General features: G+C 37.9%; 3 protein-coding genes across 6 annotated transcripts in view; 2 read left to right on the top strand and 1 right to left on the bottom strand.

The window, feature by feature from the left end:
• The window catches only part of LOC134655904 (ETS-like protein pointed), a 180,006-nt gene extending 179,637 nt beyond the window's left edge, over positions 1–369 (top strand). For 2 of the 4 annotated variants that reach the window (XM_063511404.1, XM_063511405.1), the window contains one exon: positions 143–366. In XM_063511404.1, coding sequence (XP_063367474.1) covers positions 143–206 — 64 coding nt within the window. In that variant the 3' untranslated portion in view covers positions 207–366. Of the gene's footprint in view, positions 1–142 lie in introns of all 4 variants that reach the window. The other 2 variants (XM_063511403.1, XM_063511402.1) reach the window with 2 other exon arrangements.
• Positions 370–3,478: 3,109 nt separating this feature from the next.
• On the top strand, positions 3,479–6,421 carry LOC134655943 (large ribosomal subunit protein mL37). Its single transcript, XM_063511456.1, has 5 exons — positions 3,479–3,729; positions 3,819–4,166; positions 4,341–4,630; positions 5,031–5,200; positions 6,134–6,421. The coding sequence occupies exons 1-5, from the start codon at positions 3,551–3,553 to the stop codon at positions 6,380–6,382; spliced, it is 1,236 nt and encodes a 411-aa protein (XP_063367526.1). The 5' UTR covers positions 3,479–3,550; the 3' UTR covers positions 6,383–6,421.
• Positions 6,422–6,605: 184 nt separating this feature from the next.
• On the bottom strand, positions 6,606–27,443 carry LOC134655916 (E3 ubiquitin-protein ligase synoviolin B). The gene is made up of 11 exons (XM_063511419.1): positions 27,160–27,443; positions 26,833–26,925; positions 26,031–26,183; positions 25,304–25,498; positions 23,187–23,371; positions 21,809–21,951; positions 14,004–14,192; positions 10,093–10,283; positions 9,286–9,395; positions 7,812–7,979; positions 6,606–6,821 (listed from the first exon to the last, which is right to left on the bottom strand). The coding sequence occupies exons 1-11, from the start codon at positions 27,286–27,288 to the stop codon at positions 6,752–6,754; spliced, it is 1,626 nt and encodes a 541-aa protein (XP_063367489.1). The 5' UTR covers positions 27,289–27,443; the 3' UTR covers positions 6,606–6,751.
• Between the last annotated feature and the right edge of the window lie 9 nt (positions 27,444–27,452).

Genomic DNA, 27,452 nt, shown 5'->3' with positions numbered 1-27,452 from the left:
CATGGTGTGAAATAATCTATTTTAAATACAATCAAATATCCTGAGATACAAAATGTTTTTGATTGGGTGTGTTTGTTTTCTCATTTCTATGGTGTATATCTATAGATCAATGAAATATTTATATAAATCATTTTTGTTACAGAATCTCGCCAGAGCAACTGCACGCGATGTACGAACCGAAGATGGAAAAGAAGGACGACGACTGAACGCACACGTCACCACTCACCCGCAGAAACGCACCGATCTGGCACGCTGCCATATTTCATAAAAAAAAAACATTCGGAACTCTATAATTGTCTATGAAATTTTCAAATGTCTCCTATGCTCTGGCAAACCCACTTTGTCAGTAGAAAAAGGCGCGAAATTCAATTTTCTATGGAAGGACGACCTGTCGCGCCAACTGGTTTTAAATTTGCCGCCTTTTTCTCCTGAAGAATATGGCTTGCCAAACTTTATGCAATATCTTGTGATAAGAGCGTGTACTGGCCGATTTTCAAAGCTGCAACGATCATCACATTCATAGAGATTTTCTCGCGTACACGACCTTAGTTCTTTCAAGTCTATTCAGTTTTGATCTCATAAACCAGTGGATTTCACGAGGCTTCGCCGAAGCTTAGCGGACCTAAGTGGTTCAGGGTACTATTAATCATCTAAAAACATTATTATTTATTAAGTCCCAGAAACCAACGGTGCCTTACACTTCATGACATTATTGACTGTTTATCGAAATCATTCATTTCCATTTGTTTGCATCAAAAGTCAAGTTTGCGACAGTATTAAGATGCTTCATTATTGTATTGAAATTATAAATCTGAACGTTTTGGCTTCAACGTTTCTGTCAGCACCATGAAACGAACACGATTATGGATACTTGAGTACTGAAATAGTAAAATTCTGCTATAAATTTAATGGTAACTGTAAATATAAGTTAATTTTGTTAGGTACTTTATAAAAATAATTAGGTATTAATAGTAAGTATTAAGTGTTGTATGTTTGATTCGCAAGTTGTTGCAATATGCTGTAAGAATAAGGCATAGTTAGAATCGAATGGTGAAGAAAGATTTTTTTAAATTATACGCAAAATATTTTAAAAAGTCCAAAGATTGTAAAATCTGTATAATTATCTCTATACCCACCAATTGGTAACAGTTTATTAAACTACCAAAGGGCTTACTCTAACCTTCGGCAGGGGGTTTACTACGGCTTCAATTTTCTTTTTGCAATGCCATTTCTGACTAGTTAAAATGCACCCAAGGGCGTGGGCATAAAGTCCATTTTCGCATGCTCGAGGGCTCGTCCAAAAGGAAATTATTGACACACCGGGCGACACCGTCGCTGATCTCGTGGTAACGGAATATAACGTCTAGTAATGAAATTAATTAGTTGTATTATTTTCAATTTTTATAGCTCCTAGCATACACCGAAGATATTTCGTTAAGGTTTATTTTGTAAAATATTTTTCCTCCATCAATATCATACTTGCCTACGAATAGAAATAATAGATATGTGCAATGTGCAAAATTAAATTAAGTTGGACTTTGCCTGTTAAGCGCAGATTACACGGAGGCTGGCACCGCTGTGCGGTGGCGTGGTCCCGTGCGTTGTGCGCCTCAGGTTGCTTGTCTATACTTGGTGAAGCAAATCTGGTCAGTAAAAAAAAGGCGCGAAATTCAAATTTGTCCGTTTGCGCCTACATTTTTCAAATTTGCCGACTTTTTCTACTGACAAGATCTGCTTAACCAAGTAAGTATACTAGGGCGGAGCGGAGGAGGAGTACATCTCCGCTCCACTCCGCCTTAATAGACAGGCAGCCTTAGTCGCGGTGCTGTTTGCTCTATGCTAAACTTCCTACTGAGAATGTTGTCTTCCCCGTTGTCCCAGTGTCTGCAGACAGGCCACTATTTAGGCCCCTGTATTTCTGCAAGCGACCTGCCATTACGAAGTGAGACCTATTTTGTAGTTATGGCCAAATTTTGAATGTATAAGTGTCGTTGTATGTATTGATGGAAGATATAAAATTAAAAATATATATTTACGAAATCACTTGTTGTTTTCTTTGCATGACACCTTTTGTTTCGCTAAAGAGGATAGGTAGTTAAATTTAATATAGGTAGATATCAATTTGTATTGCCATTTAAAACATAAGTACTAACTAATAAACTGATAAGGTAATAAGGTTTTAAAACCTTATACCTACTTATAATTATAAGTCTTATATAATAAAGAAACGCATACAATATTTCAAAATACCTTTACCCTTTTAGAAAAAAAGAGAATAGAATAAAGTCTATTTTTTTATTCGGTAGACTGAAATGACAGTTAATAGTATGGAATGACATTTCATGTTCATACTATTAACTGTCATTTCAGTCTACCAAATAAAAAAATAGACTTTAGAGGTCTCTACAAAACACAGAACAACCCACCCACCGCAGCCAAGTGACCCTCGCTGCTCCACTAGACTCGCAAACGATTTGCTCCCACCAAATACAAACCATTTTAAATTTTACAATAAAATAGAAATCAATAAATCCTGAAGAATAGGCCACAGGATACCTACACCAACGAGTTTATTATATAGGGTCATTGCGCTAGTTTTCGTCCACTTGACAGATTCGCAAATAAGATACTTGATTTTAAATTTTCTACTTGCGAAATATCATTTTGATGTAGACAGATATATCGTTTTGACATTAAGGATTGCAATACGTACAAATTTGTGCACTAATGTAGGTTTATATTAAAATTTCGTCAAGTGGACGAAAACTAACGCACCTACCCTATGAAGATTACGATGAAAGTGAAGGAATCGTTACGGATATCCATTCAATACTCCAAAATCGCGCTCGATCTGGATACTCAATTCCAAAGCTCAATCCTCCGTAACCTCTGCGATTCAGATCTGATCCAGATCGAGTGTGTAAGATGCTAGGATGGTAAAGCTTTGGATTCCTCCGAAAACGGTGCCGTCATATTACGGCCGCTATGGCCGTCATGACCTTGTCGATAGTTTCGTGAACGTTTTATTAGATAGCGGTGACGCCATTTTGAATAAATGACACGAGATTTGAATAAATGATTCCGTACTACGATTATTTTCCTCTTCTGATGATATTTCATCCTCCAAGTAAATTATAGAAATATAGATGATCAAGCAAATCTTGTCAGTAGGAAAAGGCGCGAAATTCAAATTTTCTATGGGACGTTATCCTATCGCGCCTACATTTTTCAAATTTGCCGCTTTGACCTTGGTGGATGACGGTGTGTTATGACGCCGTGGTACTTTCCACATGTCGCCACCGTAAAGACGGCCGTCTTTTGCTGCCGCTATATGACGGCCGTCATATGACGGCACCGTTTTCGGAGGAATCCAAAGCTTAAGCAAGTGGAAACAAATAATTCTGGCAAATTAACCAGCACCCAAACCAGAATATATATCTTTTAATGCTACTGTCAACGTCAATGTCATTATTGACATTTATAGGTGGTAATTTTTAGGTTATATCGTAACAATTGCATTTTACACAATTTATAATAGAAATAAATAAAAATGCGCATAACGCAAGTGTTGAACAGACAACATATTGGTTTTATGTTTAAGAAGCATTGGAAAATACAAGGAAATCGCGTTCCTATCGAGAGTGGCGTTGCAGAGAAGTTAAAAGCCAATGGTATTCCTGTTGTAGATGCTCTCGAGTTTGTGAAGGAGAAGCCCGAGCATACAGAACCGTAAGTATCATACGCGTACAATAAAGTACTGGTTTATAACCTCCGTATATCGTAATAAGTCATTTGAACTGTAATACTTTATTTTTTAGCATTGAAATAGTAGGTCAGTACGAAACGCCACTGCCACTCGACGTTAACCATCCAAACTATAAAGAGAGACCATGTTACACCCTTAAGAGCAACAGTGTACTACTTGAAGGCGTTTCACAGGCTCAAGTTCTTACTAAAACAATCATAGCAGAGGATATACTACCATCAAAGATTGAAGAACTTGCAACAGTACCTGCCCCAAAAGCTTTGCACGAATGCGTGAAAAAAGCGATCTTATCTGCAAACGTGTTTGATTGTGAACAAGAGAAGTTGCCTAAAATTAAGGACCCTGAAAGGCCAGCTTTTACATTCCCAAGAATATTGGGAATCACAGACAGGAGACGAAAGTAAGACATTTTTTTTTTCTCTTGCTCCAATTTAATGGATGTAACGGTTCTATGCTTGACGGTTCGATGTAGAAGTATAATAAAATAATTCTATCTAAATTCTGTACACAACTGATATAAGTTAACTTGTAAATAAGTCTTGCACCTTATTAATTTGAGGTATATCCCTTTCAGCCTCATCTTGACCAACAAACTGCTTCAACTTGTGGAGCGCAGCAGCGACTCTGAAGTCACACAGACAAAATATGTGTCAAATGATGTTGAGAGCCACACAACCTTTGATAAAGAGGATGAACTCATCCAGTTCCAAGACCTGTCACATATACTGGTCACAAGCAATAAACCTTTAAAACATGAGGTTGCTGGGAGTGATATACCATATGTTGAAATACCTGACTTGTATCCTGTGAAACATACAGCCACTCTGCCTCAGGAACATTTTTATACTGAGAAGAGTGTATATCGTAAGTTTCAGATTGTTACATTTTCTTGTTACTAATCAAAATTAATATTTTTGTAATAATGTCAATTCAATCAATATCAGTCTTGCGTAGTCGAGCAATAGAGAGGCAGACAAAAAAAAATCGGAAAAATGAATATTAATCATTAAATTCAAAAATTGTAAAATGGACAAGTGCGAGTCGGACTTGCCCAATGAGGGTTTCGTACTTTTTTGTATCTGTTGTTATAGCGGCAACAGAAATATCTGTGAAAATTTCAATTGTCTAGCTATCACGGTTCATGACATACAGCCTGGTGACAGACAAATGGACAGACAGAGGATTCTGAGTAATAAGGTCCCGTTTTTACCCTTTGGGTACAGAACCATAAAAATGATGCTTGATGTACTCATGTTGATTCCAGCATTCAAGCCTACTGTGTCCGTCAAGCACCCGCACACAACGTGGCTCCATTTCAACAAGACAGAAGTGAACAACATCTATGAGACACCCGTTACTCCTAACCAGGTCTTGGGCAGGTCACTCACGCACGCCTTCACGGTAGCCACTGCGTACGCCAAACAACTTCATGGGGTAATTATCTTTTGACTATTGTTTGGACTGGATTTAGTTTTTTTCTTGTAGGGTTATGCTGAAAGTTTACAGCTATATTACTTCTAGTTTGTGATTGACAGACAGTTTTAATAATTTGATTTTCTGCCTTGACACTAATGGCAGGCGTGGCCGGCGTGGCTCACTCCGCGATTTCGTCGCTTTGCTACAGGTAGCTAAAAGTACATCCGTTCCACACTAATTTTGGTGGCTAGCCATAAGCCGCGCGTGGCGCTGTCGCCACCTAGCGGCCATATCTGTCATGATCGTAACAGACGCGTTTTGTTAGAGAGCGAGTCTTCTGTACCTAGTACTATTATTTATTCTGTGCTAATGGAACAAAGTTCAGATGTAGTGCTTTTTGTACGTGTACTGAGACTGAAATAGCATGACACATTCGTACGTTTCCGTGAAAATACGATGGTAAAGGATTATGCACTACATTACATCTGTTAATATGTATAACAAGCCGCCTAAGGTGCTTGAAATAGACTATGATTACAAGTATTATGATGAGGTAGAAAATCAAATGTCTAAAATACATCTGTTAATCACAATTCACAAATTAGAAGTAAACAAAAGAAGGTTTTGTAGCATAGCATGGGCATTGGATTATATTATAAAGCATACGGTATATCATATGAGTGACAAGATTGGGATTATTTTATGTATTGTACTCGTAAAAACAATGCATCGCGTGACTTGCTTGACTAGCAGGTATCATATATTTTTCAAAATGATCAATTAATCATTATTCTAAGAGTAAAACCCATCTCTTCAGTTGGAATAAAACTACATAGCATGGGAATTTGCTTTAAAGCATGTAGTGTCATAGTAAAATTTAGAAACTACTATTGCAATTATAATAATTTATTTTCAATCTTACGGTCACTAATTTCTTACACTTATTTACAGGAGAACGTAAAGGATTTATCTGAACCAGTATATGTCAACTGCATCCAAACTGATGGGCAACTGTACCATTTCGGGGTGTTCGAACTGAACACCTTAAATGTTGATGGCAAGGAAGGAAAAAAAAATGTATGGTACTGCAAGAACAACATGAAGTTGTATGACTCGAGCCGTTACTTCAGTGGGATGCCTGTTTTAGAAAATTATAACCCTAAAATATACGGATATATTAACGCCTTCTATAATTGTTAAGACATAGTTTCTGTAGCAAATAATAATTGTAGAACTAAATCACTTTTGCATTACTTTACCTAACCTAAAGGGGCCCACTGATTACCAGTCCGCCGGACGCTATCGGCCTGTCAGTTGCTCGGAACTGTCAACTTTTTGTTCTAACTGACAGGCCGATATCGTCCGGCGGACTGTTAATCAGTGGGCCCCTTAAATGTGTGACAGAAAGTAAAGTATTATCGTATTGTATTCATGTGCATATCTCTTTATATTTACAGGAACATAAATACATTTATTTATGATTAGAATACACAATGCTTACGTTTACCGAAACACTTTTTACATAAATAGTAGTTTTAAGAAATTGGAACGAAAAAGTTCTATAAAAGCTCATTTATCCAAAGTGAATTTTTGCAGTCTACGTCTTCTCAGCTCCTCGGCGTCGGCGTCAGTCTTCTCTCTGCAAAAAAAAACATGTACTTCAGTTTATATCGACTTACTTTGAAAAGAGCTTATGAAGCATACTTGGATAAGTAGTAGTCAGATTTCAATGAGGTTTGATGCCAACAAGGAGGCTCCACATAAAAGCATGTGTCTGTCACCGCCTCACATACAGGCGCATTATTGTTGGGCACGATCCTCAGTCATCAAGTGCAATGATCAGCTAAGCATATAAAACAGCCACCTAAAATGTGTATTAGTGACGTTATCTATGAAAAGGTACCTTATTGTCGATGACGGTTACGCCATTATTTACTCCGATATAAATACAATGCCGCGCGACGCTGTGCGGCGTAAACGCCATCGACAATAAGGTCCCTTTTCATAGATAATGCCCCATTTTGTCCGTACCTGCACAAAACAGATACAGTACAGAAGTCAATCACATGTATGTACTTCACTTTTCATACCTACGCTCGGCGGTCGCTCTAGGGTTGTCAACTATGACTTATGCACAAAAAACTATCGTGGTAGTGGCACTCGTATCTAGCTAATAGTGGCCGGGGCGGGGTGCTTACCTACCTACCTAACTGTCTGTTTAACGTTATAAGGAACCATCGAAATACAAGCAGATACCAACTTAGCTCTCGTAAACCACTGGTAGCTTAAAAACGACAATTCACCTACAAAGCTATAATAATAGGGTATTTTTGACCACTAGTCAAAACAGTTTCATTTTGCGAACAGTTAAAACGATTAGGTACCCACTATTAATTGATTGAATGTTGAATTTAAACAACCGTCCACTGAACAGTTATAATAACTTTTTTTGTTTCTCCATTATTGCACAAAAAAGTTCACAGACGCGTGCCTCAAGCGGATGGCACTCGCGCTCGCACTGGTCCCAACCGGTCCGAGATATAGTGTCCGTGAGCAGTGTCTATGTGTGCGTTGCTCGAGCGCACTTTGTATGTAGATTGATTTCTGTACTGTATCTGTTTTGTGGTACCTGTCAGTATCTAAAGCGGCAGGTCGTAGTGTCGGCGCTTGGGCTTTGCTAGACGAAGGGGTCGGCGAGGGCGGGCGCGGGCCGCTGGAGCCCGAGGTGCTGGGCACCACGTCGGGCTCGCTCTTTGGCGTCGGGGCGGATTTGGGAGCCTCCGCGGGCTCGCCCGATCTAAAACATTACAATATACATACAATTTGACAACCCTGGAGCGAAGAAGACAGCGTGGTGACCTCATAGAAACATTCAAGATCATACATGATTATTATGACTTGCCTGAACTAAAGGACCTGTTTGTTATGAGCAATAATCATCGTTTAAGAGGCCACAGCTCAAAGATTATTCGAGTTCCCAGTACAAGCAATCCTAGGAAGCACTTTCTATCGAACCGCGTCGTACGTGAGTGGAATAAGTTACCAGAAACAGTGATATGTGCTCCTTCAGTGAACAGTTTTAAAAACAGACTTGACAAACACTTAAAACAACAAAAAAATGAACATTAATCGTTAAAAAAACAAGTGCAGTGATATACACGCATCAGCTTTCAGCTGCTAGTGTATTAAACAATATAATATAATAATAATAATTTAATATGTTGATTTTTTTCCATGAACATACGATTTTTATTTCTTATTAAAAAAAGATGCATTTTTTTGCTTTTTACTAACTTTTGCATTGTTTTTAAATGAAGGGTTCAACTCTTAAAAATGAACCCACACACTCATACTTTACCTTCAACAACATAAGGTTTATAACGGCTTGAATCAAAAATCAGTGGGTGTGCGATTTCCGTGACGCCGAGTGTATATTAGTACAAGGAAAAATACAACAATAATTCAGACAGAGTTTAACACAGTCAGTGCCGAAAACCCGACTATCGGGTATTTTATGATTTCGTTCCAAGGCCGGACGACCCGATAGTCAGGATCGTGGTAGTACAGCTTTATATAACGAAATGTTTGTGGCCTGGCGCGGATGTCTTGTTTGGCTGGGTGGCAATTAATGTGTTAATATTGTGCCAATTAAGAGCGGTCACCCGTCGTTACACTGTCGCGCACGAGAGATTACACTAGTGAAAGCTATATCTGGAGACTTGCATAATAACATACTATCCACAGAACATTATTAAAGAGGTTAGAATGGCTATCGCGCGCAATTAGTATCGGAACCGGTGTCGCCGCTCGTTCCTCTCCACATTTACTAACACTCGCGCAACGGTAGTAAAAACTTGTGTGCCTGGTGAATGGATACGCCTCCTTGAGACAGATTTGATGTCTGGCTTCTTAATCTGAAGGTTATTGTGAAGCAAAAAGGCACGTTTACTTCGTTTTCGGTCAGCGCGGGCGAGTAGCATGCGAGCGTTTGCTCATAACCGGCGGCGACACGTACCCTGCTCGCATCGCCATTCTAACTTGTTCTGTGATACTATCCGTACGTGTATCAAAATGTAGACAGCAGACGCATGCTAGTAACTCACAGGTCAGTTTGCGTGGCTACGTTGGCACTGTTCTGCGGGTTGGCGACCGCCGAGTACTGCTGCATCAGGAGCACGGACGCGTCCAACATCGCTTGGATCTCACGGAGCAGCTGTCAACATATTGGTTTATTTAGTAATTTAAACATATAACACACAATATTTACGGTAATAGTACAAACAAACAAAGCTAGGTATAATAGTTTCATTGATAAATATTTGGTTGAATATTCTGTCGTAACGGAACTCTCTAGATCTAGAAGATTATCAATCATGTAATGTCCAAAAAATTCCAATTCAGCCAATTTGCACGTTCAGAAATAAAATTATTTTGTTTTATTACTTTTTTTTAAAGCTTTAGGTATAAAACCGAAATGAAACGTGCATAATATTGTCTAAATAGATGGTGTAGTTAGATATTGGAAAGAACTTTAAAGAGGACCTAACCAAAAACAAAAAAAAACAACGGGTTGCACTCAGGGAGTGCCGGCAGAAGTGAAAACTCAATGACTAGTGCAAAATGCACTATGTAATTGAGGTTAACGCCATCTAGCGTTATTTCGTCGCATTACTTGAAATCCCTAAGCAGATCACTGTTAGTACTCGAGTTATATTAATACCAGTTAGAGCGAAACTCACTAGATGACATTTAAATCAATAAAGAAAAACTCAATGACAACAGTTTTCGATCAGGTCACGTGTCCGTCTTACGGTCACGTGATCTGTCGCGAGTTTAACATTTTTTCCCCACAAAAAGTGCACAGCGCCGCTAAAGAAGTTTTCACTTCAAAAATACATAAATAAACTGACCAAAAGCCGCGCCTCAACGTTTCTCCTCTCGGTGCCTTCCAATCTTCTAAGTTCGTCTTCAGTGAGGTTAGCCAGCGCGGCGGGGCGCGGCGGCGGCGGCGGCGCGGCCCAGCCCATGCCCATGCCCATGGGCATGCCCGGCATGCCCGGGATACCCATGCCCATGGGCATTGGGCCCATGCCCATCATTGCTGTTGACAACATATGTGGTTATTGACGCGAGTTGACTTTAATTACAAATGGGTCACACACAAATGAAGACTTTTATGTACATAAGTTACTAATTTAATCTATGCAAAACCAAGTTTCAGGTGGATATAAGTCACAAACAGAAAATAGGATCTAGTACACATCTAGTATTACTTTCGGGCACAGATTGGCATGTATTTGATGGATTATGAAAAGCATGGTGATGTGTTTACGTGATGTTTCAGTTCGGTGTGTGTATTCGATTTGTAGATATAGTGTGAATCTTTTAACATTATTTGAGCTATATTAAGGCATAGTTAAAGTGGAAAATTAGATCTAAGACACATTCGTCAGATACCTTTTTGGTCAGGATAAATTATAGCCTATTTTTTTTCGGATAAAAACGGACTTTTGGTCAGATTCCGCATTTGTCAGAATTTTCTGTTCCAAAAACATTTCCTTCACAACTTAACCAGACGGGGCTCCTATTTCTGGGCGGTTTGCCCTGCGGCGGTTTGTCTGAAGCTACCTAACGAACCTAACCTACCTACGCTTGTCTCCCCAGTGTAATGTTTTCACGAACGTCTCACTAAATCAATAGGTAGGTAGGTTAGGTTCGTTAGGTAGCTTCAGATGCCCGAAGGGCAAAGCGTCCAGAAATAGGAGCCCCGCGTCTGGTTAAGTTGTGAAGCAAATTTAATGATAGATGATAGATAGATAGTCCATTTATTTGTTTGCCACAATACACACAAGATATTCAAAGTTACAACAATGACAGTATACAAAAAACAATCCAGAGAAAAATGGAAAATTACAAAGACAGAAAATATATAGTCACACAGATTTACGCAAAAAAGAGAAAGAAAGAAAACATACATAAAAACACTTTTCATACAAGTAAATGCAGTGTGCATCGCAGCAAAACAAAAGGGTTCTGGCTCAGTATTACGCTTCACCCATTGGGAGAAGCACTGGTATTCTGCCAGGACCAAGATCACGTCAACAAAAATCAGTGAAAAAGATGAAATAGTGAAAAGTTGGTACTTACCTAATTACCAATAGTAACACAATCTAGAGTGACTTTTAATGTGTGCACATAGTTGTGACATAGAAGTGTCAGTGTGGTTAGCATGTAAGTTGTGTCCAAATGTGATTTAGAGAAAATCTTTATTTTTTATTTTTTAAGCAGGATTACTAAGGCTAAATCCGGTAATCAGCAACCAGGTATCCGTGAGGGATTCCCAAACTCTGCTTCTCTAAAAGGTACTTTTTGAAATGAAATTTGAAACTACGCTTAGTTTGCATAACACGAATAGGTGGAGGAATATTGTTCCAACACCTGGTTGCGAGATACCGGAAGCAGCCTGTAAAGGCAACAGTTTTGTGAGGATGCACTTCCAGGAGACATCGTCTGGTAGAACGAGTACCGTGTCGTTTATGGAAAGAGGATATACGTATTTTGTTAAACAAGTATTCGGGCTTTTTGTCATTTAAAACGCCAAATAGCAGACTTGCTAGATGTAGGTGTCTACGAGAGGACATGTTTAATATGGACGCTTTGTTTAAGTAGGGTGTAATGTGTGATCTCGGCGGGATTGAACAACAAAAACGGAAGCAAGCATTTTGGACTCTTTGGATAAGACGGCGAGTTTTTTCCAATAGTCGTGGTCCATACACAATATCTGCGTAATTCAATTTAGAGAGAACCAACGATTCACACAGTAACTTACGTATATCCTCGCTTAGAAGGTTTCGAATTTGGTACAAAACCTTCAAGCGATAAAAACACGACTTTACTAATTCCCCTACATGCTTCTCAAACCTTAGCTGGCTGTCCATGACTAACCCCAGGTTTCTTGCCTCATCTACGCGTTCGATCAGTGATCCCCTTATACTGATCTTTGGTTCATTATTTAAAATCCTAGATATGTGCACCTTAGATCCCAATATCATAAACTTTGATTTTAGTGGATTCAGAAGTAACCCGTTATTATCTGCCCAAGTGGAGATATCTTCCAGGTCTTCACTTATTTTAACTAGTGCTTCGTCGAACTCACATGGTCGGGCTGAGTAGTAAAGTTGGACGTCATCTGCGTATAGGTGGTAATTGCAGTGCTTGATAATTTGTGTAATATCTGCAGCATATATAGTGAACAATAAAGGGCCAAGTATAGAGCCTTGGGGCACTCCTCGAGTTAAGAGTCTAGTGTCAGATCTCATTACAGTACCATCGTCTTTCGCTATTTTAACTGATTGCTTGCGTCCGTCTAGATAGTTGCTAAACCAAGCCAGTGAGTTTGAGTCTAATCCATAGAAACGCAGTTTAGAAAGAAGCAGGGCTGTATTTATGCAGTCAAAAGCGCGGGAAAAGTCTAATAGCACTAAGCAGGTGCCCTTACCAGTGTCTTGTTCGGAAAGAATATTATCTACTACATCCATTAAAGCGGTTACCGTCCCCATTCCTTTGCGGAAGCCTGACTGCACCTGAGGTAGAATATTATTCTCCTCTACATATTTATAAAGCTGCTCATAAACAGCTTTTTCCAAGATTTTAGACAAAAAAGGAAGTATACTAATTGGTCTGAGGTCTTTGAGTTCATATGGATTTTCCACCTTAGGCAATGGAGTAACCAAGGCAGACTTCCATATAGCTGGGACCTCGCCAGACAATATTGATCTATTAATGATAGCCGTAATCACAGAAAGTGTTCGCGGAAGTGTAAGTAAAACCATATCCCTATTAATTGAGTCTACACCGATTGCATTGGTAGTAATAGACAAAATATATTTACCTACCTGATGTTCGTCGACCGGCTTTAGGTTAAACAGGGAATTTCCAAATCGATTACTTTCAAAGTCTAAAATCGTAGACAGCGGCACCCTATCACATCCAGGAACATTCAAAAAATGGTCATTGATCTGGTTTGGATCATTAAAACGATCAGGAAGACGGTCTCGGTTGTTCGTGTCGGATAAAACAGTTTGTTTAAGGTTCTTCCATAGTGATTTTGAGTCTTTATATTGTGAATTTATGTGGTTATTATAATAGACTAGCCTTTCATTATAAATACTTTGCACCACAAGTTTTTTTAGGTCATTGTAGTATTGTTTGCTACTCTCTGATTTGGACTTCCTATACCTTAAATGAGCTTCATTGCGTTTATCAATCATTTCATCATTAATGTTTAAATTGTTCGATCCACTGGTGGAGCATATTAAGAGATGCAAGTATCACAGGATAATTGCAAATCTTCCACATTAAAGTTAAGTTTTTTTCTGTCCAAAGAGTATTTCCGTTATCGTCCGAAAAAAATCAGGCTATAATTTATCCTGACGAAAAAGGAATCTGACGAATGTGTCTTAGATCGAAAATTATGACGGCGCGGTTCTTGCAGTGGTAAGGGCACGCAAAAATGCCAGGCGACAAATAGGGACTAGGGACTGGGACCATTGGAAGCATGGTACGCTGGTAAGTAAGATTTTTTTAAACTCCACCTATGTTACTTAATATCAGATTTTTTTTTAAATCTCTATGTAACTTAGTAATACTTACTATGTACTTAACTATGTTTAATTCTAGAGAAAGTTCGAAAAGTGTATAATGTGTGTAATACAAGTGTACTAATTTTATCATACTGACTCTATTAACAGTATAAGTGTCTTGGCTATAGCTGTAAACTTATACTTAGTGTTTGCCTGAATAAAGAATAAAGTGTACTCACGGGGCGGCATGTTGGCCTGGGGCGGCGGCGTGGCGTCGGGCGGCGGCGGCGGCGCGGCGGCGGGCGCGGGCTCGGGCGCGGGCGCGCGCAGCACGTTGAGGCGGCACGTGGGGCACGTCTGCTGGCGCTGGAACCACAGCCTTAGGCACGCCGCGTGGAATATGTGGTTGCACGGTAGCTTCTTTGCGCCTGAAAGTATATCGGACGTCAAAGTTAGATATGTAGTGTATTAAATATTAAATACATCGTAGAGGAGTCCCGCTTGCCACCCGAGTCCCCGAATCCTCAGATTATTTTTCCTTTCTATGCGTGAACTACAGCTATTATCTGGAGTTGCTTTAGTTCCCTACTTATATGTCAGACTTTTTAAATTATGAATTAACACGTTGCAAAAAGTACTACGTGCCTACTTCATTTTTGTTAATACAGGTATAACATTGATATCAGTTTTTATAGGTCTGCAGTGCGTGCTTACTCGACTGACCTTCTAATCTATCAGTAAATTACTCAATTAATAGATCATTTTTGAAACTACGCGCAAAACGGGTTTAAACTGATCATCCAAGCGTTTCATGATATCTACAAAGCCACAAGCACGTTCTTAGCCTTCTAAGGCCCAATGTGCATTACAATGTACACCGTTTCAATCTAATTAGAACCTTTCAAAAACTGCATAAGGTAGCATTTCTTTTGTTTCATTGTTTTCTAAAACAAACGACAGTCACCCTTATCTACTATACAATAAGGTTCAAATTAAAAATATGGAAACTTTGTATGGTGGGCCTTATGAGGATAACCCCTAAAAGATGACGCATACATAAATATGCCCCAATGAGTTACCTAAACGGCCATTAAGAGGAAAGTGGACGACCGTTTCTTCATATGAATCACATTTTTATTCTTTGGATATTGACATTGTGGAAAATAATTTTACCTAATAAAAATATCCATACAAATATTTAGAAGATCCTAAGTCTTATATTATGTATAGGGGTCGTTCTCGCATTTCGTGCAAATCGGTGTTTTCGGAAATTTACCAAAAATGTGGTGGCGTTTTCAAATATCTGTTAATGCAAGGTTGTAACATAGGGCCTAAAGTATATGTCTCTCCAATGAACAATTCTAAAAAGATATGTATTTTCTTTATATGTACAATTAACACCCAAATTTTTCATTCATCTCTACATGTAACGCGTGAAGATATAACTTTGACCTACATTTTGACCTTAAGATACTACAAATAGAAAATTCGTTGTTTGTTCAATAAATGACTTATTTAGTTATGTTTTAAATCGTATAATATTAGAAGCTAGAAATAAATAATAAAAACTATACAGCCTTATAAGTGTATGATTCAAGTAATTTCTTCATTACCGACGCGAGAAATAGATTAGCTATATTTTGCTATATAGCGAGGGTATATAGCGCCTACCGCCGATGCAACACATTGTTCGTCAGTCAGTTGGCCGCGTGATCTCGTAGCGGACGCCCGTGTGCCGCTGTTAGCGAAAATATATACGATCTCTCGGGTCGGGAAGGAGTGTGGTTCTCGTTAGTCTTCATCGCCATCGCGTGATTTATACAGTAAGTAGCAAGTGTACATTATTATAATTATACGTAATGAAGTGTTTTAGTGTCCCCTTTCAGATGGTTTATTCTGCAAAATTAAGGTCTGATGCCAACTGATGTAGGCGACAAAAACTTCCAAAACTTCATTCATATCGGTTTCATTCACTTCTTTTCCTTCTAATTTTACTGGGAAAGGTAATGAATGACTTAAGAAGGTAATGATAATATATTCGAGGCAGTGCATTTAATGGAAAGAGGCTTAGTTATTATAAATATTACGTTGTTATAAACATTTAAAACTGTATATGATAATAGGGGAGCCCAACCGGGGAGCCTTTGTAGTCTAAGATGGTCGACCTTCACCGATATGTCTGACGGATGAAACTTACATATTATGAAAGAAAATATATTCCTGAACATAAATAAATAGGGTTGCTTAAAGAAATATGGTCAAAACTATGTTTAATTATTTTTTGAAAAATAAATTTTTTTTCTTTAAATTTCACCGATCTGTCTGACAAACGAAATAAGTTCCAATGGAAAGTATACAACTTGTACAATATAAATCAACTAGGTTGCCTATCTTTTTCCGGTCACTATTATGTGGTTATAGGGTTGCTTGCGAAAATCCGGTCACAAATAAGGTTTGCCAGGCTTTTAAATAAAATAAGAAGGGAAGACTTTTAGCGATAACTCATAAACGGCTTAACTTATCAAGTTCGCTTTAATTTTGTTTGAATGAGTTTATTAAGCACTATTTTTATGTTTTTTTTTTCATATTTTTTGGATCGATTTTTCAAAAGTTAGAAGGAATAACCGTTTTTTATTCTTTCTAAATTATTATTTCCGAATTGATTGACTTTATCAAAAAATGTTGTTTGCAAACTCCTATTTATTTTTAAAGACCTATCCGACGACACTCCACACTATAGGGTTAAAACGATAAAAAAAAATACATAGGTGTACCTAAACGCGAATGATTTAAATATATTTTGTCTATGCTAATTTTTGAAAATTTGAAAACTATGTTTAATGTGATATGGTGCGCAGATGATCAAACCGACTTAACAAACACTTGGGGTTAACAATCTCGACTTATAATGATGATAAGTAAATGGTGAATGTACTATCTAGCTTGAACATTATAAGTTGAGATTGTCAACTCCAAGTGTATGTCAAGTCGGTTTGATCATCTCCGCAGTGCTTAAGACACATGTTTTTAATATTGTTGATTTTAATTGGTGTTAATTTTCTTGAAATACAGTTTTTTATATAAATAATAAATAAATAAATATTGGGGGACATCTTACACAGATCAACCTAGCCCCAAACTAAGCAAAGCTTGTACTATGGGTGTTAGGCGACGATATACATACGTATATAGATAAATACATACTTATATACATAGAATATGTTCGATTTCATAAGTTTGTTTCATTACCGTCCACTGATAAAATTACCATCTCGGCCGAATTCATTACCAGCGCGTAGTTCATTACCAGTAGCCTTATTAAATGAAAAGTAATAACGTTACAAAGGTGCCTTTAGCAGAAAAATGTTAATAAATGAATCCACAAATTGACGAAACTCAAAAGTTTACCATTTAAAACAAAAATTACAAATCGAGAGAATCTCACCGATTTGCACGAAATGAGAGAATGACCCGTCATGAAAAATTATATAAATCAAACAAAGGGACATAGCTATGGTTAATATACCTACATCAAATTGTAATGTCCAGAGAGAAAAATGGAGACTATGTTTGTATGGTGAAGCAGTCGTCTACTTTCCTCTTAACGCCGCAATTTGTGTACAGCGTCACCTTGTTTGGGAAGATAACAATATTTCTCAGAAATTAAATTGAGTATTATAAGACAATATTAAACTAATCTACCTAGTCGCACAGTAAACACTTAAATATAGGTACACTTTGTACAACTAATTAGAATCCTGACATTGTTTTATTCAACATACTTACCCTTGAATTAAAATAAGCCAAATAAGTCTAACTTGTTTTCAAATGTGTATGACGTCCCTCCACTGATGTACACAATAACACACTACTTTAACTTTAGTTTACCAGGTGTAGGCGTTTCGTCGCTATTATATACGTTATACTGTCAGCAGCAATAGTTAATAAGCGGGCGAGGTGTTCAAAATGATCTTGACGCGACTTTATTATCAAGATAATAAGAGCGCGACAAGGTAATTTTGAACAACTCGCCCGCTTAGTAACTTCTGCTGCTGACTGTACACTATTATGTGCGTCGTTAATGGCGAGGTGCTGTTCTAGAAAGTCTCAAAATTTATTCTTAGCGGCAAGCAAATCAAAATACGATTATCAAATGTTACTATTACATTCAACGCAAAATTTGCTTATGTTATTTTACTTTTTTAAATGTTGGAAAAAAACTGGACACAACAAGTACAGTCAGAAGTTGCTAAGCGGGCGAGATGGTCTAAATTACCTTGACGCGCTCTTATTCTCTAAACAATAAAGTCGCGTCACGATCATTTTGAACACCTCGCCCGCTTAGCAACTATTGCTGCTGACTGTACCTACAACACAACGAATGATAACTCCCATCCCCCATAAGTATAAATAAACTATTTCTATTCTACATATTATATTCTCAGTACACACGTAAGATCTGTGTACGTAATATCTCAACGTGTCTTGTATGAAAATGGAACAACTTGTTATTCCTTGAATAATAATTTACAAATTACATCTGCGAGATTTTACTAACCTTCAAATAACACACTACAATAAATAACACTAACTGTTTATAGTATTTACGATTTTAAACAGCATTTCACTTTCATTTGTTTCAATATCAATAGAGATTACGTGACTAGGTGTAGGTAAATTATGACGTGGAGTTTATGGATTGAGTCAAACGATAATACGAGGGGCGTTCAAAATATTCTCGGTATTGATATCTTACGACCTCTTCTAAAATTTCTTTCGTTACTGGCCGCTAAGGTTTATTCATTGACATTAAAAAAAAGTATAATTCGAACCGAGATGGTCTTTTGTTTTTCTGCAATTGCTGAACAAACATGAACATCATGTGCGAATTGACAATGTTAACTAAATTAGAACATCGATGCGTGATAAAATTCTTGACAAAACAGGGTAAAAATCAAAAAACCATAAAAGAGGAAATGGATTGTGTTTACCGTGAGTCTGCTCCTTCTTTATCTACCATTCAAAAGTGGTCAAGCGAGTTTAAACGCGGAAGGGAGAGTATTGAAGATGACCCTAGACCTGGCCGGCCTGTAGTAGCTACTTCACAAGAAAATATTGATAAAGTGGAAAAACTTATATTGGAAGATGGTCGAGTGAAGGTAAAATCTATAGCACAAGTAACCAATCTCTCTATTGGTACCGTACATGATATTATACATGACCATCTTAATATGTCAAAAGTAAGTGCAAGATGGGTTCCGCGAATGCTGACTCGGCTTCAAAAAGACATGCGTGTAGCTTGTTGTTCCGATTTTATTGACCTGTGCGGTGAAAATCCTGATGAGGTGCTGCAAAGAATAGTTACTGGAGATGAAACCTGGGTTCATCATTATGACCCAGAGGGTAAACAAGAGTCCATGCAGTGGCACATTAAGGGTTCAGCTCATCCCAAGAAGTTCAAGGTCATCCCTTCAGCTGGCAAGGTCATGGCCACGATATTTTGGGATTGTGAAGGAGTATTACTAATCAATTATAAAGAAAAAGGTGTAAATATCACAGGACAGTACTACGCTAACATTCTACGTCAATTAAAGGATGTAATTAAAGAAAAGAGGCGAGGAAAGTTAACCAAAGGTATTCTGCTTCTGCATGACAACGCCCCCGTCCATACTGCTCATATTGCCAAGGCAGCTATTGTTGAATGTGGGTTTAAAACTGTTACTCACCCACCGTATAGTCCGGACTTAGCCCTCAGCGACTTCTTTTTGCTCCCCAATCTTAAAAAGGATCTGCGTGGAAATAAATTTTCTGACGATGAAGCATTGAAGGCGGCAGTGGAGGAGCATTTTTACACGAAAGATAAAAAATATTTTTACGAGGGATTAAAAAAAATAATTGATCGATCTTTTAAGTGTATGAACATAGGGGGGGAGTATATTGAAAAATAAAAATATCAAACTTTTCGTACTTGTTTGTTTTCATTCTCATACCGAGAATATTTTGAATACCCCTCGTAGCTATTGAACTGATGCCATAAGGTTGTGTAGTACACAAGCACGCCAAATATGTTATCTTTCAGCGATAATTAAATATGTAATGAGGAGTTTTACCTCACCAATGAGTAGTCATAGCAAAAATTGCTATTGAACGTGCGTTGTCATTATCGCTGGTAAACAAACATTCTTTTGCATACGTATTGCATCACTAGAAGATCGATCGGATGAACAGATTCATATATGTTTATTATATGTATATGTTCCGTATTCAACTAGGAACCCTTATAATTACGTCATGTCCGTCTGTCTGTCGGTTTGCGGCTTAGTTCAGTGATTATTAGTGATTCTGCAATTGTTGATTCCTAAGACAAGAATTTAGGAAGCGAATCATATATTTTTACCTTAATATAGCTCCGTGCGTTTGGTAGGTGAACTAATTTGTTTGACCTTTGAGAACAACACTCTATACTACTCTATAGGCTATTAGGATACAGGACGCAAAAATATCTGCTGTTAGTTGAAAATTTTAATTTAATCAATTTACCATCGGTCTTTGCCATGTAATTATACTGTTTACGAAGCATGTCGTATACGAGTCATTTTCCTCATTGACCAACTATTCGATATACATATGTATGTGTAGTGTAGTGCTAATAAATAAATATGTGTTCCATCCATGTGTTTTCGTACATACGTCAAAAACATGTTTCACGCAATACCTACAATTGTCGACACATACACTCATACTTTTCTACCATCGCCTCTAGATATAAGGTGTGCACAGTGAATTTTGAAGCTCGTCCAGTTACCACTATGCCATACTAAGTACCTACTTATTGACTAGTACATATTAGATAGGAGTCTCTTACCAGTATGTACCGTGTGTATTACACTCGACTCGACGAGTTAATCTGCCTGAACATAGCCCGTCCTTGTAGGATCGAACGTAAGGTACAATCAAAAGGTCAGAGGTATAAGTATCTTCTATGGATCATTGATACCTACACTCGTTGCGGCGGCGAGCATTTAAGCCTACCATAGTGTGTTCAACTGTTCATGTTGCGGATGGCGTCCCAATAGTACATTGATATTACATGACTAACATCACATAGTCATGTGCCAGCGGTCTACCTAGCTTTATTTGACTTTCATAAGCGCATTGTAATTATGCCTACTTGAATAAAGTATCTTTTATCTTATCTTATCTTATCTATCATGATATACAGGAGGGATTTTCTTTTTGGGTCAGTGAGGGCAGCTACCAGGTCCCGCGTGCTGCTACGAGAAAACGGTCTTAGAAGACCTTCCCTCGATTTCAAATTAAGTAATGAAGATTGGCTTTTACAAGTTTTGGAAAAAACATACAGGGTGCGAGAAAAACTTTTTCCATACATTTACTATGGAGAAAACGTGAAACTTTATTCACAATTTTCTATCTCGCCCATCAGTCCTACAGCAATGTCTTCATACAGTATTAGGGTCCTTAAATGTAACAGGACTGATTGGGCAGATAGAAAATTGTGAATAAAATTTCACGTTTTCTCCATAGTAAATGTATGGAAAAAGTTTTTATTAAATTGTGGTTTTTTAGTACATTAGCGTAAGTTGACCCCTAGGAAACTATTGATACTGGATAGGAATGGAATCGATTGGCATACAAAAATAGCATGTGAAAAATAAAAGTTTTCATTTTCATACAAATTGTATGGGAAAACTTTTCCTCGATTTGTGGCTTTTCTAGCCGGACATTTTTTTTTTGGTTCCATACAAGCTTTTGATCCTCAATAGAAATGGGATCGATTGGCATCAAAAAAAAAGTTTGTCAAAAATGACCTTTTTCTCGCAACCTGTATGTTTTTTCCAAAATCTGTAAAAGTATCTTCAAAATCTTCATTAATTTGAAATCGAGGGAAGGTCTTTTAAGACCGTTTTCTCGTAGCAGCACGGGATCTGGTAGCTGCCCTCACTGACCCAAAAAGAAAACCACCCTGTATACCACGCCTTATTATGATGTTCTTACATGACTAACAGTGGTATGAGTATCTTACCAGTATGCATCTCCTCCCGACAGATGATGCACTCGTTGTCGGCGGCGGCGAGCTCTTCTGCCGTCGCGTCCGGGTACAGGGTGTTCATGTTTCGGATGGCGCGTCGAGATAGGACTACGTCGTTGTAAGCCTTCTTGAAACTCCTGAAAATATGGCAGGTTTCAATTTGTTGTCATGTGTTTTGCTAAGGTTCTCAGTAAAATAAATAACCGTTGAAAATAAAAATAAAAGTATAATACAAAATCTGGATACGCCTTACAAGTGCGTCACCTTGCAATCAGTTTCAAATCACTAATTTTACCACCATTGATTATGGTTCATAGCCATTGATATGAATCATATTGTCAGTAAAATAAGGTTTGTTTTTGTTTAATATTTTTTAGTAACTAGTGAGTTTTGGTTGTCATCTGACGATATATTAGAAGTTACTGGAATATTTATGTTTTGTGTTAACTTTATCTAATGACAGCGTCTTTATAGACAACAAAACCTAATTTTTCAATTTCAAAAATGTTGTTTAAACTCGTATCCATTATTAGGTAGAGTAAACTAATGTTGTTATCTTTTTATGAATGAAAGTTCCTTTTTTACGTGACCGGCGCCATCTTTATTTTGCCAACCACAGTTCAAATATGACTGCTCAGATCATTGTTTCATCACCGAACATTCCCAGGTCTTACCTCATCGTCTCATACATGGGGCGGAACGCGAAGAGAGGTAGCGTGTAAATGCGGACCATGATGGCCACGAAGCCGATGTTCAGCTGGACTTTAAGGAAGTAGATCACCAAATCGGTATCGTTTTTTTAACGACAAGTTTTTTGGACACCAAAGTTCGTATTCGGTATCGTCTTACCTCATCGTCTCATACATGGGGCGGAACGCGAAGAGAGGTAGAGTGTAAATGCGGACCATGATGGCCACGAAGCCGATGTTCAGCTGGACTTTAAGGAAGTAGATCACCAAATCGGTATCGTTTTTTTAACGACAAGTTTTTTGGACACCAAAGTTCGTATTCGGTATCGTCTTACCTCATCGTCTCATACATGGGGCGGAACGCGAAGAGAGGTAGAGTGTAAATGCGGACCATGATGGCCACGAAGCCGATGTTCAGCTGGACTTTAAGGAAGTAGATCACCAGATCGGTATCGTTTTTATAACGACAACTTTTTGGACACCAAAGTTCGTATTCGGTATTGTCTTACCTCATCGTCTCATACATGGGGCGGAACGCGAAAAGAGGTAGCGTGTAAATGCGGACCATGATGGCCACGAAGCGGATGTTCAGCTGGACTTTAAGGAAGTAGATCACCAGATCGGTATCGTTTTTATAACGACAACTTTTTGGACACCAAAGTTCGTATTCGGTATTGTCTTACCTCATCGTCTCATACATGGGGCGGAACGCGAAGAGAGGTAGCGTGTAAATGCGGACCATGATGGCCACGAAGCCAATGTAGAGCAGGACTTTAAGGAAGTTAATCGCCAGGTCGGTGTAGAGGAGCACGGCCGCCTTGTTCTCCCAGGGCGCCTCCCAGCGCGAGTCGATCGCGTGGAGGCAGTACTGGAACAAATACCTCGTTTCAAACAGGGTCACATTTTAATTTAGTGATAGTGGCTAGTGCCACAGTACAAGAACAGTAGTGAATCTTCATAGAAATGTGCCGCTGCCGGCTTGAATGTGTGCGTGCGCGCCGGGCGCCGTGTACGCACGCGCTGCCACACACACATTCGCATAATATACGGGGTAATACGGTGGCGGCAGTGTGGGCCGTACGCCGTACCGCGACTGTGATCGCGCGCATTCGTGTACGCTCGCATTTGCCTGCTCTTACCGGCCTTAATTTATATCACATTTATGAATTCATAGAACATTTCATTATATTATATAAATAGAAATCTAGTGCTACTCATAATACGCAAATAATATTTAACTAAAAATAAAAGTGACAATCCTAAGCGCCAATGCAAGAGTAGATAAATAACTTGCCGAGCGGCCTTAGATTCACTACTGTTCTTAGTGTACTGTGCTAGTGCTTTAGAGCTCATTTAGACGGGGCGAGAACTCGCATGCGAGTTTGATTACATTTTACATTGCGTCGTTTGATCGGTCGGCTGAGTTGATGTAACCTCAATGGTCCGCAATGTAACTAAAATCGTATACGAGTTCGCGCGCCGTCTAAATGAGCCCTACCTCTGCATAGTGACTGAACAACTTTTATTATGTTTGTGGATGTGGATGTTTCTTTCAGTGTAACCCATTTTACTCACCCAATGAATTTATATATAAAATAAAAAATAATGATTTTCTTATATAAAATAATTCTCAGCATACTATTGTAGGATATTAACGTATTTGATCTTTTAACATGTTAATAATATATTTTGATTTATATCATTTTATCTACCTATTAAGACATTGCATGATTAATTTTAGCAATGACATATATTTGACTTGCTAGATGTAACGTTCTTTTGTTACTTGGCCAAATAAAGAAACTTGAAACTATGGGACCGATGCCGAAATCGCGAAAAAAAATTTGGCTGTGAAAATTTAGATTTCGGCTTGTTCCCATAATCAGGCTAAACGTATGCTGAGACGCAGGCGAAGCAGTTCCACGCACGCAGGGCAGAGCAGATTTTGTAAAGTATGGAACGTCCTTTAGCTACGCACGGTGCGGCCGAAGGACGTTCCATAACCCACCACCATGGCGTAGCAAGAAATCTAATTTAGGATGTTTAGCGTAGCAATGAAACTTAAAAGGAATGAGATGTAAATATTTTAGGTCTTGTGACTTGTGTAACATGTACAAGATTTTACTTCAGCCGCAGAACAACTTAGAGGACTAAATGTGACATTTTCAACCTAAAGGGTACTTTATCGACAACCGACAATGTGGTACCTTTCGATTGAAAACGTCACAAATCACCTTGTAGAAATTATATAATATATCAAATTGTTATTAATAGCAACAAAGCCATACCCAGCACAATAAAGAAAATGATGAAAAGGAGTATGAGACACGTTTTCTCCAAATTTCTCATTAAAGCTAAAGAGAAAAAAAAATTTCAATAACTCAAATGTTGAAAGTAGTCATGTGTCAAAAGCCAAAAAGTGCATAATAAATATGAATGAGAACATGGTACAAAATCAAGAGTTTTTTTAAATATAATATAAAAAAAAGTCACCTTGTTAAAAGCTAGTGAAAAAAAATTACTTCAACATTTTGTTTAATTTTAGAATTATGCAACAATCTTTGTCACCTTTGTAATGAAATAGAATATGCTGTACTCAGTATACTTGCTCCAGTATAAGAATAACGTACTAGCAATTTTTAACACAAAAACTCCCATGAAACTTACACATTAAAACTTTAAAAAGTCACTAATTTAATTTAGGTTGAATTTCATTTCACATATTTCAAGGACCTTCAACAGGAGCACAACTTTCAACAACTATTAATAATAGTTATTAGCTAGTCAAATTAAAACTCACCTTAATCAAAATATTGGCAATCATAATAATGAGTATGCTGTATTCAAAGCCGAACACCAGCTGCACGGAGGGCCCCTTGGAGATGGTGACCTGGTATGCATGGTTGATGAAGTACAGGTCGGCTTGTGCAAGCAGCATGAGCAGGGATAGGATCCTCACGTGGAACAGCCAGCCAATAACAGGGCTTCGCTCCATCTGGGAAAAAAATCTATGCTTGTTTCTTTTTTCTCACCTATTTGTTTTTCAAGTAGTTTGTTTATGAACAGACCAACCTAAACAAACAGATTACAAAATGTTTCTGAGAGAAAATTATATCTGGTAAAGTATATGCATATGCGCCTTAAGCCCCATATCCATATCGCGCGGCAAACCATCAAACATTGGCTCGCGCGGCAGCCGCGCGCAATTGATACCGGGCTGCCGCGCGAGCCAACTCGATGCGCCCAGTATCTATTGCGCGCGGCTGCCGCGCGAGTCAATGTTCGATGGTTTGCCGCGCGTTATGGAGACGGGGCTTACCATTATTGCCTGCAAAAGTGCAGAGCAGTCATCATCATTACAAGTCAAGTTTGAGGCAAAGAGAGTACCACCAAAGGATCAGGTTTTTCATTTGTAGTCATTTAATTTATTTTAATTAAGTTAAAATATTGTAATTAATTAATTATTTTACAATACCACTCTAAATTTTTAGATAATAATATTGTAAATTGTATAAAAATATACTTACATAATCAACCCTGTCTTCAGCCAGCCAGTGGAATGCTTTCAAGAAGAGTAGGAGTGTAAACAACGCAATGAATTTGGGATTGAAGTCATCTCTAAACACGGTGAACGCTAAACATGTTTCCGTTATTGCATACCACGACCGCTCAATCAGGTGCTGAAATAAACAGATAATTAAGAATACATCTAAATTTAGCGCATAACATTAAAATACCCTTTTTCAGAACATCTCTTAAACTTGTAAATTTATTATAATGTTTCTTAGAAAGAGGCAAAACATATTTTATCTGAGAGACTATTTAAGTTTAACATGTTTACTGTGGTAGGGGGTTGAAAGACCCCATGCAAAGTATGGTTAACACTAATTACTGCAACAAAGGTGTTACAGACAAAGTAACATTATCTAAAATTGACGTTTTGAGTATCAGCTACTTGATAAACTCAATTTTCATATTATGTTAAGCATTAAAGATCCAAAATAGTGTTAAAATTTAGGTTTCCAAATCTAATCCCGGGTCATTTTGTAGTTTTAAAAATAGGTAGTTGGGTCTGTTGAAGATAATAAGTATGAGAACATTATAACAAGCTGAGTGAGTGGAAGGCCACCGAAAACAAACTTAGTCCCATAAAGTAGATATTCTAGACCAAAAATCAATAAAATATTTTTTTGTAATAATTGAAGGATAATGGGTAGTGAGAATACAGTACATACTTCAAAGATTGTTTATAAACAAAATTGTTTATCTACAATGAGGATTCTGAATCATCTGCTTAAAAATAGATGTAATAAATTGATACAAGCTCACCTCAAACTCTGCAGGACGTAGTTGTCCGAAGAATATTTTCCTTAATAATTTTCCCACCAATAACACTAATATAAAGGCTTGCAAGTACATTACCTGGAGAAGAAAAAGCATTGTAAATTAAGATACGACCTGCCGGCCGCAAGGCCAACGAATATTATACCACACACTTCACTTGGCGAAGGCTATCGAGATGAAAAAGGTCATACGTTTGAGTGTAACGATTGAGTTATTAATTAATGTTGTTGGAATCTAATTGGATTTTAGTGTAATTAGACGATGTAATTACTATATACATTTTATTGTATTGTTGCGTGTTAGGAAACTTACAGCCATACTAGGATTAGAATTAGTTAGATACACTATCGATGGGTAAAACTGTTTCTTCTGGTAGTAGGCATTGCCGATGACCACGGTCGTGAGCACAAGACTCGACACAGTTGCGAGTAAAGCCTTCATTTTGATTTCACTTCTGAAACCCTGCTCACTGTAAATTTCATAAAGTATCTGAAGAAAAGATTTTATGCCCACCAAAACCGCTCAACTGTTAGCAAATACATATTCAAAACATCGTATCGTATCTCATTGCTGGGGCAGAAAAATAATTTTGACGTGTTCAATGT

Source organism: Cydia amplana, chromosome 17 (assembly GCF_948474715.1).
Source record: "Cydia amplana chromosome 17, ilCydAmpl1.1, whole genome shotgun sequence".
Classification (NCBI taxonomy): domain Eukaryota; kingdom Metazoa; phylum Arthropoda; class Insecta; order Lepidoptera; family Tortricidae; genus Cydia; species Cydia amplana.
This window is presented reverse-complemented; position numbering and strand designations above follow the sequence as displayed.